This window comes from Haliotis asinina, chromosome 16, assembly GCF_037392515.1.
Source record: "Haliotis asinina isolate JCU_RB_2024 chromosome 16, JCU_Hal_asi_v2, whole genome shotgun sequence".
In the NCBI taxonomy this organism is placed as follows: domain Eukaryota; kingdom Metazoa; phylum Mollusca; class Gastropoda; order Lepetellida; family Haliotidae; genus Haliotis; species Haliotis asinina.
In genome coordinates, this window is record NC_090295.1 from 14271793 (window position 1) to 14285181 (window position 13389).

Below are 13389 nucleotides of genomic sequence, written 5' to 3' on the forward strand. Positions count from 1 at the left end.
GACTTACGCCAGCGCCGTTGCCTGTACCAGCGCCTCTGCCTGTCCCGGCGCCACTGCCTGTCCCGGCGCCTTTGTTTACATCAGCACCGGTGTTTTCGTCAGCGCTTATTCCGACGCCAGCGCCTATTCCGACGCCAGCGCCTGTACCAACGCCAGCGCCAATATTGTTGCCGGACCCTGCTCCTATAACTACGTCTTATCGGATCCCCAGAGTGTCTCATACGCTGACTAAAGAAGAAATGTTACAGCGCCAGCTGGATGAAGAGCGCGCTCGTCGTTTAGAGGCTGAGCGCTCCCGGCGCAGATCTCGTTCTAGGTCCCCGAAGGGTCGGCGCTCTCGTTCTCCACACCGTAGCAGGCGCCGGCGCTCCCGGTCGGTTTCCCGCTCTCCAAGGCGCTCCTTAGAGGAAGACTCACGTACCAGAAGTAGACGTAGAGTGCGATCTCGGTCAAGATCACCACGACGTCTCTCTAGATCCCAGCGTTCGCGATCGCCGGAACCACTGCGGACTTCCGGCAAAGAATTTAACACTAAGAACTCTGCTTCCAACTCGAGTCAGCGACGAGAATCAACCTCTATTTCCTGGGAGGAACACGAGGAACAGTTCTTTTGCCCAGACTATGAGGAGGAACCTGGCAATGTTGGTGATAGTGATGGCACCTATCTTCCCTTAACTGCTGTCTTTGAGTGGATTGCCGACAGATTACCGGACTGTCCTTCCCCTTCTTCGGATTCAAACAACCCGGCGTCGATTCACTTGACTCCTGAGTTACTTATTCCACCACACCCTATGGTGGCGGATGCGATTACTTTGTTAGACTCGGACTTTGCGAAGTTATCCTTAAATCCGACCATCAAAGCGTCGAAGTCTAAGAAATCAGATTATAAAGTGCACAGTCTGGATTTTGCCGACAACGGGGCGGCGCTAGACGATTCAATTAAGAGGTTGTCAAGTTCAACTCCATCATCTTACAGAGTTCAGGATTCAAAGTTAGCAGCTGTTGATACTGAACTGAAACGTATGCTTAAACCTATCTCGGCGCTTGCGTCAGCCACCTCCGCTGCAGCCTTGGATTTGTCAGAGGATAATGCCTCGAGGGTGGATCATTTAACTACCATTTTTGCTTGGCAAGGCAGAGTACTCCATGACCTACTTGGACACTTACGTGCGGCGCTAGCCATGACTACTACTATGCGCCGATCTGGATTTTTAGATGCTTGTTCTTGGCAAGAGGAATTTAAACGTCAACTTCTTCGTGCACCATTTACGTCTAAGTTCCTCTTTGATGAAAAGATACCGTCGGTGTATAAACAACATGCCGAACTTACTAACACGGAAGTGGCGCTGTCAACTTTCGAGGCCTTGGGCTCTGCATTTCGTGGCCGAGCCAGGGGTAATGCCAAGAAAAGATATGTACCCAGGAGAGAGTCGATCCGTTCCTCGTTTGGGAGGGGACGAGGTCGTACCAAAGACTCAGATGTCCAGCGCAAGCCTCAAGAACGTGGCAGGGATGCCCCAGCTACGTCCGGTCGAGGTAGGGGCAAGCGTCCCTACTCCGGCCGCTGAAGCCATGGACTACTACGACTGGGACCTCCCACCCCCAGTCGTACCAGTTCATCCGACCCCTGTAGGTGGGAGACTAGGGATCTTCTGGGCCAACTGGACATTCCTGGAAGACCCGTTTGTTTGCAAGATCCTGAGAGCCGGCTACAAGCTACCACTAGCCAGAGCTCCGCCGTTGACTACCACTCCCCTGTCACGAGGGTACTCAATAGATCAACAGGTACTTATCCTAGAAAACATCAACATTTTATTAACAAAACATGCTATAGAGATAGTGTCAGAACCCCATCTCTCCCCGGGGTTCTATTCACCCATCTTCCTGATACCCAAGAAAGGTTCCACCAAAATGCGGATGATTCACAACATGGCGACTTTCAACAACCTGTATTTAGCCGAGCCCCCGCATTTCCGAATGACATCACTGGATCAGATCCGAGCCAAATTGTCACCCGGAGCTTGGATGGCCAGCCTAGATTTACAGGATGCTTACCTGCACGTTCCTGTATTCCCACGCCACAGGAAGTTCCTGCGTTTCATATTCAACGGAGTACACTACCAGTGGCGAGTGCTGCCGTTTGGAATTTCTACGGCCCCGTGGCTTTTCACTCGGGTCACACTGCCTGTCACCCGGTTTCTGCACCTCCGGGGGATAGACTTCGATCCTTACATCGACGATTGTTTTCTAAATCACTGCAATCCTCAGTTGCTACGCAAACAACTGGACTTCTCCACACGCCTACTTCAACAGTTGGGATGGATTATCAATTTCGAGAAGTCGCAACTGAAACCAACGCAGGAGTTAACGTTCATTGGGGGGTTGTTCCTGACTCGGCTCAATCTAGTCAGGGTCCCTCCCGATCGATGGCAGAAGATTGTCGCCTTTACGGATCGAGCTCTGTCCCTACCTCTCACCCTCAGAGAATGGCAGTCTCTGTTGGGCTTGTTGACGTCGGCGCAGGACCTCACCCTCAGAGGACGGCTTATGCTGCGCCCACTACAGAGGTTCCTATTACCATTCATTCGAGAGAACGACCTCCAGTCGTCATTTCTTCTACCCCCGCACCTGCATCAGTACCTCAGGTGGTGGACGGTAGAGTGGAACGTCTGCGCCGGTGTTTATTTGACAAACTTCAACCACGACCACGAATTGTTTGTAGACGCATCCCTCTTGGGATGGGGTGCTCATTTGAACGGCCAGACAACCTCAGGGCTGTGGTCAGACGCCGAAAAGGAGTGGCATATCAACAGCCTGGAGATGCAAGCAGTCATCCTAGCGGTTCGCCACTGGCTACCGGTCCTAACAGACTCCAGACTCCTGGTAGCGTCCGACAATTCCACGGTCGTGTGGGTGATTCACAATCAGGGTACAACCAGGTCCAAACAACTTCTGGACCAGATGTTCCTGTTAGCGGATCTGGTAGACAGCAACGGCATCGTGATCGCGGCTCGTCACATTCCCGGCTGCAAAAACATTCTGGCAGACGCCCTGTCGCGCCCCGGCAAACCATCCCCGACGGAGTGGATGCTTCATCCGGATGCATTTCGCCAGATTTGCTGGCAACTCGGGAGACCACTGGTAGATCTTTTTGCCACCAGTTTCAATCACCAGTTACCAACGTACGTATCTCCCGTGCCGGATCCACAGGCGTGGGCAGTCGACGCGATGTCTCTATCATGGGAAGGACTGGACGCATATGCGTTCCCTCCTCCAATTCTTCTCTCGGATGTAATCGCCAGGATCAGACTGACGCAGAACCTCCGACTGCTTTTGGTCGCACCTTGGTGGCCAGCCAGATCGTGGTTTCCCGATCTTCGACGGCTCGCCAGCGGAGACCCTTACAAACTTCCAGAGTGGTTGCATCTGCTTCGACATCCACACAGTCGACAGCTGCATCCGGATCCACGGCGATTCCATCTTCACGCATGGGTCATCTGCAGAGAGCATTAAAGGCTAAGGGCTACTCTGCGCACGTGGCGAACGTTATAGCTCGCGCGCATAGAGTTTCTACCCGTTCTTTATATGACGACAAATGGCGCTCTTTTGAGAATTTTTGCACACGAAGATCTCAAGATCCCATGGCAGCATCTCCTCAGTTTGTGGCACAGTTCCTTCTCTACCTACGGAACTCTAGACATCTCAAAGGCAGTACCTTAGGCACCTATTTGTCAGCTTTGAATTCTGTCCTTGCTATCAAGTCAGATTCACAGATCTCCAAGATACCGGAACTTATTGCGCTTCTCAAAGCTTTCAAGCTGGAAGACCAGAAGACCAAGTTTCGTCCTCCAGCTTGGGATCTTAATGTTGTCCTTCAACATCTCAGAGGGCCGCCGTACGAGCCATTAGAAGAAGCCTCCTTTGAACATCTTTCCAAGAAGACGGTTTTCTCACTATCATTGGCAACAGCGGCTAGAGTCAGCGAGATCCATGCTCTTGACGTTACTCAGATCCGATTTGAACAGTCAAGACACGGACGTGCTCATTTGGGTTTGCTTTGGGATTTTGTGGCTAAGAACCAGCTTCCCGGGCAGCCTAACAGGTTATTCTCCATCCCTCCTTTGTCTACGATCTTGGGTCATCATGACTTGGAGGAGGAGCTGCTATGTCCAGTCAGGGCTCTCAGATGCTATATTAAAAGGTCAGCCTCTAGGAGACGATCCCGCAAAAGGTTATTCATTCCCTTTGCCGTGTCCTGCAAAGGTGAAGTAAACAGAAATACTATTGCCCTCTGGCTCAGATCGACTATCCTGGCGGCCTATGACGACAAGCACCTGCCTCATCCGGTAGCAAGTAACCCGCACGAGATCAGGGCCTTGGCGTCTACGATGGCCCTCCATCGGAACTGCACAGTACCGCAGATCATGGAGGGCTGTTTCTGGAGGTCATCAACTGTCTTCGCATCCCACTACTTGAGGGACTTGGCAGTTGAAGACGTGGAGGGATTACAGTCATTTGGTCCATTGGTGGTTGCTCAGCAACTTACCCGACCATCCGCCCATTAGGTAACTACACTTCTACTTACCTTTGGTCTTAAGATTAACCTCACCCCCAGGGTGCGTCGGTTTTTCTTTGGAGTTCTATTGGGTTGCTCTTTGTCCTGTTCCAGGTATTATCCTGAGACCGTTGACATTGGCTTTCCCGAGTTCTCCTGATGCATGTGCACTGTTTGCTGAGGGATGGTCCTCTGGAGTCCACACCACCATCCATCTGTCGAAGCCATATGCATAAGACCTATGGTAAGGTAAGTTAAAAATTTATTAAAATCTAAATATTTTAGATATTTAAATACTTACCTTACCATAGGGCGGTGACTCCCTCCCAACGCTGGATGCTCCTCCCCACTTTGGACTCTTCGGACCTTCCGGTTGACGGTAAAAGTGAATTTTGGATTCTGCGCTCTCGCGCGAGTGGAGAGATCACGTCACTTCCGTGACTACATTCGTAGATTACATGAGGTAGCCATCGAGGGGATGGCGAATCAACGACTGTCTGATCTCGTTTAGCGAAGCTAGAGGTAATATGCATAAGACCTATGGTAAGGTAAGTATTTAAATATCTAAAATATTTAGATTTTAATAATTTCTCTTTCAAGAGGTTCAGAAACGTTTGGATTTGGTTCGGTTCCAATGGTGAACACTAGCTAGGACTACAAGTCTGTTTGCTATAATCGTCTTGGCAATGAAGTTTTGCAGATTCATACCCATGGAGATATTCAGAGAGATATGCATCATAGCCTAAATTTCATACATCAATAACATTTTTGAGGTGTGTTTACAAAATAGTGTGCATACCGATGAAACTGCATGCTCACTTCCTTCCGATAACACCTCACATACGAGGGGTTCACGCTTCATTTGATTGGCTGAAACAGCCACGCATGTTTACAGGGACTGTATGTTCTGTAAAACAGCATACACGGCTAATGCAGGCATAAACTGATATGTACTCTGGAAGATACGATATCGACATGTCAACACCATCAGCTGTAATGAAATAGCGAAGCAAGTATTCTAATTTAACACTAATTTTGATCAGTACAAGATGTCAGCTAAGGCTGACACTGAGTCCTTTTTTTCAGTGTGCTGTGTTGAGTTACACAATGGACGTATGTCACTTCCGAAAATATGCAAATGACTTAATAGTTTTCGCAGGATTACTTTTGACGAAGTTGGCTAAGTTTTGATTCATGCAAGATACGGTAGGGATTGTATTAGTTTCAAAATATTCCGTAACTTTCTGCAAGATGAATACGTTGACATTTCCACCAGTGATACATTCAAATGAAATAAATCACCTTTTCTTTTGCGATGAATTGATTTTTGTGAGATTGGCATATGTAAACAGCCGACCCTGGACGTGGTATTCTGCTTTCCCGATGTTTTCATGTGCCGAAAAAATCGTAAAATAGAGAGATCCAGTATGCATCAACCTAGGATGATTGTAAATATTTTGTCGGACAAACAACTTGTATTCTGCAAGTTGTAATCTGTTCAGTGCAAATGACGAAAGCATGGCATCCAAGATCGAAAAACCTGTTCATTCATGACTGTCAAGTACCCCACCACCCTTGGGGATTTTACGGGACGCTTTAATTACCATGCATCATGTTCGCAACCAATTGAGGTGTTTCCACGGTGATTGAATTAATTAGGGGGAAGTGCTTCAGTTAGTACTGCGGAGCACACCGTCTCGGGAACAAGAGACGATATGCCGTCTCACGTACACGTTGCGTCTCGGACTGATAACACCTGTGTTGTGTTGTAGGTGGTGACCTTCAACTTCATCAAAGGTGGACCAGGTTTAGTCTTTGACCAAGTATAATATAATGTGACTATGCTGATGTTTTGCAGTGAATGTATTATATCCTGTATTTTTAGGTGGTTGCCTTCAACCGGACTGTGTCTAAGGTGGATGACTTTTTGGCAAAGGAGGCCAAGGGCACGAAGGTGATTGGTGCCAAGTCGCTGGAGGAGATGGTGAAGTTGCTGAAGAAGCCACGGCGTGTCATGATGCTGGTCAAGGCAGGACAGGCTGTAGATGCCTTCATTGATAAACTGGTCAGCATTCAGAAAAGCTTTCTACATTATTTGCACACAACTTTAGCAAGCAACTTAACGTACATACAGTGTTTACATCACTTTCTGGCACCAGAGTGGCATTAGGGAAACCTAGTGATTAAATTGCTCTGTCTTCAGGCTGATGGCTCAGGTTCGCTTTCACATGGGTATAATGTGTGAAGCCCATTTCTGGTGCTCTGGCCATGATATTACTGGAACACTGCTAAAAGCGACATTTAACCATACTCATAAAATTTCAGTTTTATGACTGTTGGTATTTTATGCAATGCAAGACACTACTGTCTTGTATATGTAGCGTAGCATGGTACACTTTATCATCCTATTTGGAAATACCTTCTGGTACACTTTATCATCCTATTTGTGAATACCTTCAGGTACACTTTATCAGCCTATTTGGAAATACCTTCTGGTACACTTTATCATCCTATTTGGAAATACCTTCTGGTACACTTTATCATCCTATTTGTAAATACCTTCAGGAACAGACAAGGTAACTTATCTGCCGTAGCCATAAAGTCTTGATGACTGACAAAATTGTAATATAATGCACAAGAAGCTAAAATTGTTTTCAGAGAAATGTCAATTAAAATGTGTACAAAATTCTTTTGATAGTAATTTCATAGCAATTAAAGTTTCCTTCACTGACACCATTTTCTATGGAAATCGTTATCATATCAATTCTTGGTCTTGGAAGGATGCATAGTATTTACAGATTGGTTAAAAACCTAGCCAAAGGGGGCTACTCACTGAACCAGGGAGCCTGACATAGCAGTTTTACTATGTCAAAGTTGGTGTATTGAATGAAACTATTGAGGTGGTGACTGTATCCCAAGAAAGTAAGCCAACCACAGAGTTCTATATGAGGGTGAAAGAACAGGCATGTTTTGAGAGAAACTTAATTAGTCACACCTGATTGAGGTTGAACATGTTGAAAGTGCTTCAGAGCACTAATTGTCCTTGACCAGATAGACATCAGCAGGAGTCTTCATCAAAGCCCCCCATTATCCCGACATTCCAAATATCCATTTCTTACTGAATCTGTGTGACTTGTTCAGTGGAAATGTCATAAATGTCATTTATTGTCTGTTAAAAAGTCATGCTGGTTTAACCTTTCCATTACTGGAAATTGGAATGGAGTCTGCTAAAAATAGGCATGCATTTGTTTATGACCAGAGAGTGATTAATACCTTAAAGGCAGGTCAGCATGTCAGTGGTCACCATCGATTCCATACAGGAGCATCATAAAGTCTGATAGTTATCACTACCGTATTTGTTTTATTAATCACCCACTATACTTTGTCCTAAATTCAAGCCTAGTCAAGCGTTTGTTCATGAACCGATAGAGATTAATACCTTAACAGAGGCAAACATATCAACAGTTGTCATCGATACAAGGAGTGTCTTGTGTAAATTCTGATAGACCTGGTTACGGTATATTTTGTATTTAATCACCCAAATTCAACTTAACAAGCTGTAAGTTTTTGTAACCACCTATACTGAGACCAAAAATTTACAAGTTTACAATGTTTTGTGTAGATTTTAAAGAAAACAGTATTATAAAGAGAGTATGAAATTACTTTATGGATTTTCATTGATTTTTTATCTTAGTTTCTTCACCACCACTTCTCAGAAGACAATATTCCAGGGTTCAATTTTTTATAAAACAAGCCACTTGCACAGGGCAAATGACCTTCAGAAAGTAACTTGTCATAACTAATTTCTGCTTGCCTTTATTTTTATGACACAATGATGATAATGTTATTATGAAAGGATAAATCGGCATGTTATTTGGTGTGAGTTTTAGTTTTACGTCGCACTCAGCACTATTCCAGCTATATGGCGATGGTATTTGATGTTAATGTTGCAGGACATATTTATTACGAAGTGACAAATAGCAAAGTAAGATAACTATTCTTTATTTTCATTGCAAAATTTAATAGCTACATTTTAAGCAGATATGAAATCAAAGTTTATTTGCAGTTTGAAACCGTAAGTGGAAATTATCTAGTAGCCCAAGGACAAGTAAGATACCATTATTTGATAGCCAGATATGAAAAGTGACTTGTCCCGGGCATGAGGTAATGGGATTTTCCACCTGTATTCCTGTCAATGGTTTGAAAAAGCATACCCTCTTGTCAAGTATTTTACACAGGTGCACATATTACAGTGAATATGGTAAATTCAAATGGTCTCATGGTATCAGTATTATCACTTGCTCTTCAGTTAAAAATTGGTGTTGAATGTAATTAATTTGTGCACATGAGTAAACCTACATTCATTAAGTACACCTGGCACACTGACCAGGTTACCTGAGGGCAATACAGTCACACTTTCAGGTTATGGAAGCTGAAAACTGCCAACTAAAATCTTTCATAAAATAATTGAATCTGTTTTTATTTGACTATGCATTCAATTTTGCATGGCTTAGGGGAAAAAAGCATGCATAAATGTAGGTAAGTGCAGAAACCAACTATTCCTTTTTTTGTAATTTTGCATGTTCAAACACCTGCTGAACATTAAGTAAGAAGCACAACTTTGCCCTGACAGATACATTCCTGTGTTTGTCAATTTTTACGTACGGTAATATTATAATTTGGTTTTTTTCACAAATAAAAATAGAATCCTTGACTAAGCAGAATTATTTTGAGATCGCAATTACAAGAACCGTAACATATACTCACTGAAACAAGAAAGGGAACATCTGAAAGTAGAAGTGTTCCTTTATTCTTTTCCAGGTTTCTTCACAAGGTTTATATTGCACTGTGGGTGAAAATCTGGAAATAAATAAATGAACACATGTAATTTCATGTATTCCCTTACTTGTTTCCATGAGTATGTATGTTCACTGACTTAGAATTTTACAAATAGGATCAGCATGTTCAATTAAAGGCACCTACTGTCAAACACTTAAGCTCCCAATATATTGTAATATGTATCGCAATACATATCGAAATACGGGTACCTGAATCGCAGTATGTTAGAATACAACTATACTATACTATCCACTCAGTTTTGTCTGGCTTGGAAAAACATAATTAAATGTTGGTAACAGCAGATGGCAACTCTTTATTTATTACCTAGCAATAATTTGTCTGTTCAGACACCTGCTGAACATAAAGCAGGGATTGACAGGTTCCGAGTTCAGACATCATAAGTATACAAATTGACAATTCATGCATGTTGTGTTATGGTATCATTTGCTATTTAATTACGGTAATGATTTATTTGATGATCATGATACACAATACAATAACTTTATTAATAATAATATATGTTACCCATGCGGTCAACGTATGGGTAGTTGCATACTAACTTCGTACGTCGCATGAGTGTCATGTCGTGTTGACCTGTGTCATAACTGACACTGGATAACTATTCTTACAATTTGATTGGATAACTGATGACCTCAACTGCACCACGTCATGACGGAACTACTTTTTCATTCACAACAAACATGTGAAGTCATTCATTCTATAACTTAAATGTATTATGGGAATGTAAACATTGCGAACGTTTAATTGTGAGTTGAACTATGACATTATACCCATTGATGATTGTTGACCAGTGAAGTTAGCCGGGTGAAGTAACTGCAAACCAAAAAACGGGGTGCTATGAGTAGTTTACTGTAGATGCCTGTACAAGGCAATGACAGCCGACATACATTGTGACATCAGTTACCATTGTAACCATTGTTTCATATTATTCATATGTAATGAGACCATGTAGTATTCTCTATTTTAAGTGTCTGGGATCCTTAATTTGAACAGGACCCCTGAAAATAAAGAGTATGAGTCCCAGGGTAAATCACCATTAAAGTAAGGAGCTCTTCTTAACCCTGAGGGATATGTTCTTGTTCATTTGATGCAGTTAAACAGCACTGCATAGCAGATCTTGAAATACACTGTCTTAAACTGAAAGTTAATTCTTCAAACCTTCTGTCAGATAAAATATTATCCTGGAGATGACAAAACCTTTCTCTGTTTATGGTTGATGAACATCTTTATTTTCACAATGGCGACGTTAAAGAAGTTGATCATCCTTAAGGTTTGTCATCTCTCTACCACCAACTTTTAGAATGCCACTCAAATAAAATATTGTGCTTGTTCTCAAATAAATATGTCATAAAATATTATTGGAACTTGTAACATATTTATTAATTAAAGTTCACACATGTCACAGACCCATTCAGTTAACAAATTCTTGTTCATTCGGTGACAGATGTAACTCCACTATCTTGATATTGTCTGATGGTTCTTTTATCATAACTGTGACTTCAGTGTTTTGTCTGCTGTTATGATGAAAAGGTCATATTTAACAGATGTGTAATGTAGACAGTTCCATACAGTAACATGCGGAAAGGATGTTTTCACTCACCATGAAAGCATCCTTGATAATATTCAGGGTATATGTTACAGTAAATCTACACTATACCCAATGATGCATCTTGGGCTCAGACCGATGATTTTGTTACCTCCCTTGGCTGTATTTTTAAGAAATCTGGTGACTATGCTGGGAAGTTACGTGTACCAATCACAACATAGTTTTGCTTCTCACATTATCTTACTGATTGAACTTGGCAATACAAATGATGTAGAGGTACCTTCACGGCTGTGACCGCTACCTTTGTTGACACTGGCATTATAGTGGCAAGCTCAGTTGTAATGTCAGCTAACCTGATTGGCTACTGTGAAAATGCAGAGCCAGCAAAGGGCAGAAATAAAACAAAGCCACAGATGCATCCAGGGTATTGTGGGGTAAATCATATACCCTCGAGATTATGCAGGATGCCATGAAAGAAGTCTCACGAACCACAATTTGCAGTGTTTGATTACTTGCATACCCCTTGTAACAGTGTTGTCGCCATTGCCGAAACAGGTTTTTTTGTCAGTGGAAGTACTGAATTCTCGCAAAGTGACCTGACACCCTTACAAACCCTATTCTGGATGGTCTCAGCTGATGGTGTCATTGTACTTGAATCAGTGCTTAAGCTGTCAACCACTAGTTTGACTAGATGATTGTCCCAGATATGATCAATTAAAGGCTGCAGTAATAGAATCAGAGTATAGCTGCAAGCTGCTTAAACAAACTTTGCATGCATGCATCCATAAATATGCAAGTTATTTACAAAGTTGTTTGCAAAATTATTCCATGAATATCCCATGTTAATCTGTATACTTTGTTATTCCATATTTTTCTAAAGCTTATAACAAATTATTCCTATCTGTATACCATATTATTCCAAGGCACATATTACGTTATTCCAAGGTGTATCCAGTGTTGTTCAAAGCTGTGTAACATGCTATTCCCACCTGTGCACTATGTTATTCAAAGTATGTGTTACTTGTGATCATGTTGATCTAATCTGTTTATGTTATGATTCCAATTTGTGTACCACATTCTTATTCAATGTTCTCTGTGTCCTCAGGTTCCACTGTTGGAGAAAGGAGACATTATCATTGATGGTGGCAACTCGGAATACCGAGACTCCAACGTGAGTGAGTGAGTGAGTGAGTGAGTGAGTGAGTGAGTGAGTGAGTGAGTGAGTGAGTGAGTGAGTGAAATTTTATGCTGCACTCAGCAATATTCCAGCTATATGGTGGTGGTCTGTAAATAATTGAGTCTGGACCAGACAATGCAGTGATAATGATATTGTCATTGTCACCACCACCCACCAGCGACTACAGAGTATATGAAGGGGATGATGAGTTCATACCAAACGAAACCGGTAACGTCTCTGCCACACACAAGTGCCTATCTCACTTTGATGGGGCCCACCGTCACTTTAATGATATTGTCAGCAAGCCTGACCACCCGATCATGTTAGTCGCCTCTTACGACAAACGTAGTCCCCTTATGTTGCAAGTATGGGTTGCTGAAGGCCTAATCTACCTTGTACCTTCACGGGTCTCCAATGTAAGACATACTGGTAGCAGAAAACCCCCAATGTTTTCCCTTGATGGATGAGTGAGTTAATATTTAACAACAGCTATGTTTCACTCAAATTGTGATGCGTTTCCTTTGATGAATTCAAGCATTCCCCAGCCACTGATCTGCAGCAGTTATTACTGTGAAGTAGTAGATGTATGGATCAAAATAAATTCCTGTTTAGTTTTTTATGTAATGACTGTGAGGGTAAAAGTGAGTAAGTAAAACTTACAAGATATTGTTGATATCTTCTACCTTTACAATTTCTCATTTTAGAGGAGAGCCAAATCCCTGGAGGAAAAGGGACTACTTTTTGTCGGTAGTGGCGTAAGTGGTGGAGAAGATGGTGCCCGCTACGGCCCATCCCTTATGCCGGGAGGATCCGCAGCAGCGTGGTATGTAAACTTCTCCTTTCTGCCTTAAATTTCACCATACAGCTATTATTTAGAGAATACAACTAAATCTGAGGAGCAATGTTACTTGTAGACTTAACTAACTGAACTTTGAAATTTTCTCTAGCCCATAAAACTTAACTGTTTGTCAAACATTTTTGAATTTTTTTAGAAACAACATCTGTGCATTTTATAATCCATAGCTGAACGCGTAATTGTATGAAAATGCTGACAGAAAGAAGAATGGGGTCGGGAGGGGTGGTGGGGAGGGGTGGTGGGGGGGAGATATTACCTTACACTGTTATCATTTGTTTCAATCAGGGAGATATTATCGTATTCATGGTAGAATATATTGCAATAGAAAGTTTGTGATTTGTTGCACGATCATTTAAACTGCAAATAGGGTGTTGTGCCATCATTTGGATTAATAA

At 42.8% G+C, this 13389-nt stretch overlaps 1 protein-coding gene across 1 annotated transcript in view; it reads left to right on the plus strand.

Annotated features, from left to right (window-relative positions):
* Nucleotides 1-13389, plus strand: part of LOC137267898 (6-phosphogluconate dehydrogenase, decarboxylating-like) — a 44681-nt gene that overhangs the window by 20234 nt on the left and 11058 nt on the right. Inside the window, exons 3-5 of the mRNA XM_067802342.1 lie at nucleotides 6441-6620; nucleotides 12067-12132; nucleotides 12843-12961. Coding sequence (XP_067658443.1) covers nucleotides 6441-6620; nucleotides 12067-12132; nucleotides 12843-12961 — 365 coding nt within the window. The remainder of the gene's footprint in view (nucleotides 1-6440; nucleotides 6621-12066; nucleotides 12133-12842; nucleotides 12962-13389) is intronic.